General features: G+C 40.1%; 1 protein-coding gene across 1 annotated transcript; it reads left to right on the forward strand.

Moving 5' to 3' along the window:
• Nucleotides 1–326: 326 nt before the first annotated feature.
• Nucleotides 327–4,835, forward strand: LOC136126942 (olfactory receptor 52M1-like). Its single transcript, XM_065882388.1, is given in 5 exon segments — nucleotides 327–330; nucleotides 3,888–4,233; nucleotides 4,235–4,278; nucleotides 4,281–4,587; nucleotides 4,589–4,835. Coding segments are annotated over 5 exon segments (948 nt in total).
• The last annotated feature ends 314 nt before the right edge of the window (nucleotides 4,836–5,149 follow it).

Here is a 5,149-nt window from a genome sequence, read left to right on the forward strand (position 1 = left end):
ATAGTCAGAGACCTGGGGCTAGTGAACAGGCCCCAGGAGGAGAGTAGGAATAAGTCTTATAATCTAGTCCTGGGAGGTAGAGTGGAGTAAGGAATGAAGATTACTCCCATGGGGGGTAACTCAGGATACAGAGGGAAGAATGCAGGTGTCTCTGTTGCAACCCTTGGGAAGCAACTGGCTGTTTTCAGTACCTGGATAAAGAGGGGACACAGGAGAAAATATTGAAGAGGTCAGAGCCATGGCCTCCCTTTGACTATGAACTAAATTCATCAAAGCATCCAGACAAGAGATGACTACTGTAAGGAGCTCTGTGGACATTTGCCCAAATGGGTAAGTACATTCCAGAGATGGAGACAAAGTTATTGGAATCAGACTCCATTTGTCTTTGGTCCATCCAGGGCTTATCTTCTTTACAGTTCTAGTCAAAAGTAGAGGAAATTTTTTTAAAAATTTAAAAACTTAAAAAATTAAAAAGTAGAGGAAATAAGTTGAGTACAAATTGGTCTGGGTTATGGATCAAGGAAGAGGCAAAACCCCAATGTAGAAAGCTTTGTTGCCTAGTACTCCCCATCAGAACATGAGAGAAAAGATTGAACTATTCCATCCTGATTGGACCTCTTGTCTTCTACTCCACAGTCAGGCAAACTTCTCTCCCAACTGCATCTTTACACCATCAACAGGTATCTTTAATTATTTTTATCCATGTTTAAAAGGCTATTCATACAGTTGGGAAAGAAGGATATGGAGTTACCAAGGTCATACGAAAATAGCACTGTGTCTGTGTTCTCTGGAAGGGGGAAAAGAACAGAGGAGAGGAGTAGGCAAGGAGGGAATACACTGCCTGTTCCAGAGGCCAGGCATTCTAATATTTCACCTTCTGTGTGTGCGAACACACACATTTATAAACAGTTCATTTTAATACATGACGCAACTCTAAGGCAGCTGTTACTCCCTTCATTTCACAGACGGGCAAACAGGCAATGTAATCTCTCTGCCTTTGTTTTCTAAGTCACAGAGCCAGAAACAGTAGAGTTCGTATTTGCACTGTTTGTCTTGCTTCTAATCCATGTTTATTTCACCACAGCAAAACATCGGTCTCAGGAGCTTCAGACCCACCATCAGGATGTCTCTTCCAGGACTTGCAGGCATGTCTCCCGTGTTCAGGTAAGGATGCCCTTATGTGGACTGATACAGAAAATGTTTCTCTAGAATGTTCTAGGTAAAGTGACACAGTTTAGGTGTCACACCTAATTCAAACCACCACTTAAGATGCCAATTATCAACTTGGTGGATTTTTATTCATATGCTCATATTCTTTGTCCCAGCCTAAAACTCAGTTACAATTTCATTGACTAAACTGGGTCTGGCACAAATCAAAGTTAGAAATCTGGTTTTAAGTCCATCGCATGAACAATTGATTTTTTTATGATGAGATACTTTGACCTTCCCTGACTTTGAGTAATTAGGCCACCATCCTAAACCATAAAGGGACCTATCACAGTATCTTCAGAGAACACTTCAGATATTCTCCCTTTTATGAGATAAAATTGTATATTGACCAGTGTTCCCAATAAATCCCTGTCTTATCTCTACAATTCCTGGACTTTTGAGGAATCTTCAAAGATGTCCCCCATGACAGTGAAATAAAGGAAACGATTCCAATTTGCAGGATGTAAATTTCTGCTCTACTCCCCACCCCATAGTGAACAGTAAGAATTTGGGGAAAAGAAGCTGATGCCATATGCCAAGAGCTTCACACTTACTTCATTTGTTCTTTATCCTTACCCTTTGCAGTTGATAGTCTCCCCATTTTTAATAAGAAAAAGACTGAGACTTCAAGAGTTTAGGCAATTTACCCAAACATAGGGTAAGATGGTCTGGAAGGGAAATCTGGTTTTGTTAGATGGTAAAGCTGATCCCCTAAGCTGCTACTGTGGTGCTATCTCCCATCCTTTCCTTTTCTTATCCAAAAGATTCACAGAATCTTTACATTTGATCCCTGAGGAAGTAGTTTCACACATGGTATCACTTATTGGCATATTCAAATACTCAACTCACAGAATTGCTAAAGTCAGAGTTAATATAAAAGAACATCTGTGAACGATTTTAAAGTTCACAGAACTTTAATCTTTTTTTTCAATACCTAGTCAATACCTGACCCAGAAGTAAATAAACTCAAAAATCCTAACATTGTGTGTTGGAACCTGAATTACAAATCCATGAGGTTACGTAGGGGCATTTCTTATGCTTATTTGCTATGAAAATGTAACTTCTATTTTAGACATGAATAATTTGAAATGTGCATGGAATTTAGTTGGGGGGAATTCAGTGACTATGTACCCATCCACTCTGGTATAGAGATATCAAAGAAGGCTTTGTAGAGGAGAGATGGTCTGGAATGGGACTTGATGCCTGGGTAAAAAAACCAAGAAGGTGGTGAGATCTCTCAGCAAAAATGTAGCCATGTGAAGAAAGTCACCATGTTACCATGACATGAGTATGGGGAGCCTGACTTGTTGAATCTGAGACTCTAATGGGAAACATGAGGAGGACAAGCCCAAGAGAGGACAAGACCCAAATTATACCCTGTGCCCTCAGCTTCTGAACCCTGAGGATGTGTAGCATTGCTAGATTCCTAGAGGCACCTGAAGGGCAAAAGAACAAGAAGTGGACCAGGCTTTTACAAGTAATGGACAGTGGTTTAGCGCTGATCTCCCTATCTCTTCAAAGAATAATGTGGCCAGTAAGAAGGGTACTGTTGACTGTTTTCTTTCAGTATTTTTCTTTAATCACTGTGATCAGATAATGGGCAAATGTCCAGTGAGATTTGCTCATAAAAAGATGTACCTCATCTTTTACCTATCTCAAATTATAGATGATGCCCAGATTCTCAGAAAGTTTAATAGACTCTGTCCTTAATGTTCCTTAGGACAGTTGACTTCATCTTTCTAACCATGAAATCTGGGCAACCTTAAATTAGATATTTTCCTTTGAAAAATTAGGTCCTATGCCAGGTATCTTATAAAGAAATCAATTAGATTCATCAGTCTGACCAAACCATTATTAAGCCATTAAAGAAAAGGGAATTGTACCTCACTAATATATTTTCCTTAGTAAATTGTCCCGTTATGTTTTTGACTTTTAAAAAGTAAGACTTTTAAAGCTTTTCACTATTCTTCAAAACCTGAATATACCCATACATGAAAGAAAATTAAAAGAATGTGTTTTTACATCCAAGGCATATTCCTATAAGAAACACATATTTTAATGAAATCATATCGTATCAATACTTTAATCTGCTTTCTGCCATTCCCTCACTTACTGTAATATGACATAAACGTTTTACCAGGTAATACATAGCTTTAAAAATATTATAATAAATCAAATTCATTGAATAATGCTTTACTTTTGAACGCATTGATTCTAAATTTTCACCATAAAATCATGAATTGCAAATAGCTAATCATTGTTATTGATGTTACTCTTTATACAACAAAGAGAAGCATATGCAGGCACTAGGCTAAACACATTACATGGACTTACATTTAATCATTGCACGTAGAACTTTGTGTTTTCCAGTGTAGAAGTTCCCCAACTTGTTCAGCCCCTTTGATCCAGTAATTTTGCTTTGGGAAATATTTCCTAAAGGAAATGGAAGAGAGCAATTCAGCAGTAGAAATGTTAAGCATACCTGTTTCTACATTTACCAGTGGGTGTTTTCATGCAGTCTCTTTTATAAAATACATGTCAATTTTCAAGTAGGTATTCAGAATTCTTCTTTATTATAGGTTCTGCCAGGATGGACATAAGATTCCAGTAGTCTACAGTTTCCAGAGGCAATATGTTATGGCAGTAAAAATCTAAAACTAAGAGCTCCTGTCCCCTAGCTACTCTAAGCCCTCAAACATGTTCATGTCTGCTTGCTAATAATTCCTGCTTGGTGCCTACTTCTTTCTGGCTTACTGGCATCCCAGGGCTGGAGTCCCTGCACATCTGGCTCTCCATCCCCTTTAGCTCCATGTACCTGGTGGCTGTGGTGGGGAATGTGACCATCCTGGCCGTGGTAAAGTTGGAGCACAGCCTGCACCAGCCCATGTACTTCTTCCTGTGCATGTTGGCTATCATTGACTTGGTCCTGTCAATCTCCACCATGCCCAAACTGCTAACCACCTTCTGTTTTTGTGCCTGTCACATTGACCTAGATACTTGCTTGACCCAAATGTTCTTTAGTCACGGTAGAGTCAGGCATCTTCCTTGCCATGGCTTTTGATCACTATGTGACCCACTATGCCACACCTCAGTGCTCACCCATGCAGTGGTAGGACGTTTGGGCCTGGCTGCCCTCCTTCATGGAGTACTCTACATTGGACCTCTGCCCCTGATGCTTTGCCTGAGGCTGCCCCTTTACCGGACCCAAATCACTGCCCACTCCTACTGTGAGTACATGGCCGTGGTCACCTTGGCATGTAGTGACACAACAACTTATTATGGAACGGGAATTGGCTTCCTGGTATTGATCCTGGATTCACTAGACCTCACTGCCTCCTATGTGGTGATTTTTAGGGCTGTCATAGGGTTGACCACCCCTGAGGCTTCAAACCCTAGGAACATGCAGTTCTCATATTTGTGCTATCCTTGTCTTCTATATCCCCATTGCTGTTTCCTCTCTCACTCACCGCTTTGGCAATCATGTCCCTCCCCATATCCATATCCTCTTGGCCAAATTTTACCTCCTCATTCCAACCGTCCTCAACCCAACTGTCTATGCTGTTCACACTAAACAAATTCAAGAGAGACTTCTCCACATTCTTAAGTCAGGGGCTCAACCCAAGTGACTGTTCTGAATCTATGAGACAGATATTTAGTGATGGCAGGAAAAGGCTCTGACCAGGGAAACCAATGAAATAAGACCCATGCAACCAAGTCTTACCTGAGTTATGGAGAAAAGGGTCTATTCTGCTTGACCATGGATTTCCTGAAAGGGGAATATCTGAAATATTTGAAAGAGGAAATCAGGGCTTGAGTTTTTGTACAATATTCCTTTTACTATTTGACTTCATAAAATTAAGCACAATAGACACAAGCATACAGACCACAGAAGTAGGATCATTTATATCTTTGACTTTTTTGGTGAAGGATTTCTGGTTTC

This window comes from Phocoena phocoena, chromosome 8, assembly GCF_963924675.1.
Source record: "Phocoena phocoena chromosome 8, mPhoPho1.1, whole genome shotgun sequence".
In the NCBI taxonomy this organism is placed as follows: domain Eukaryota; kingdom Metazoa; phylum Chordata; class Mammalia; order Artiodactyla; family Phocoenidae; genus Phocoena; species Phocoena phocoena.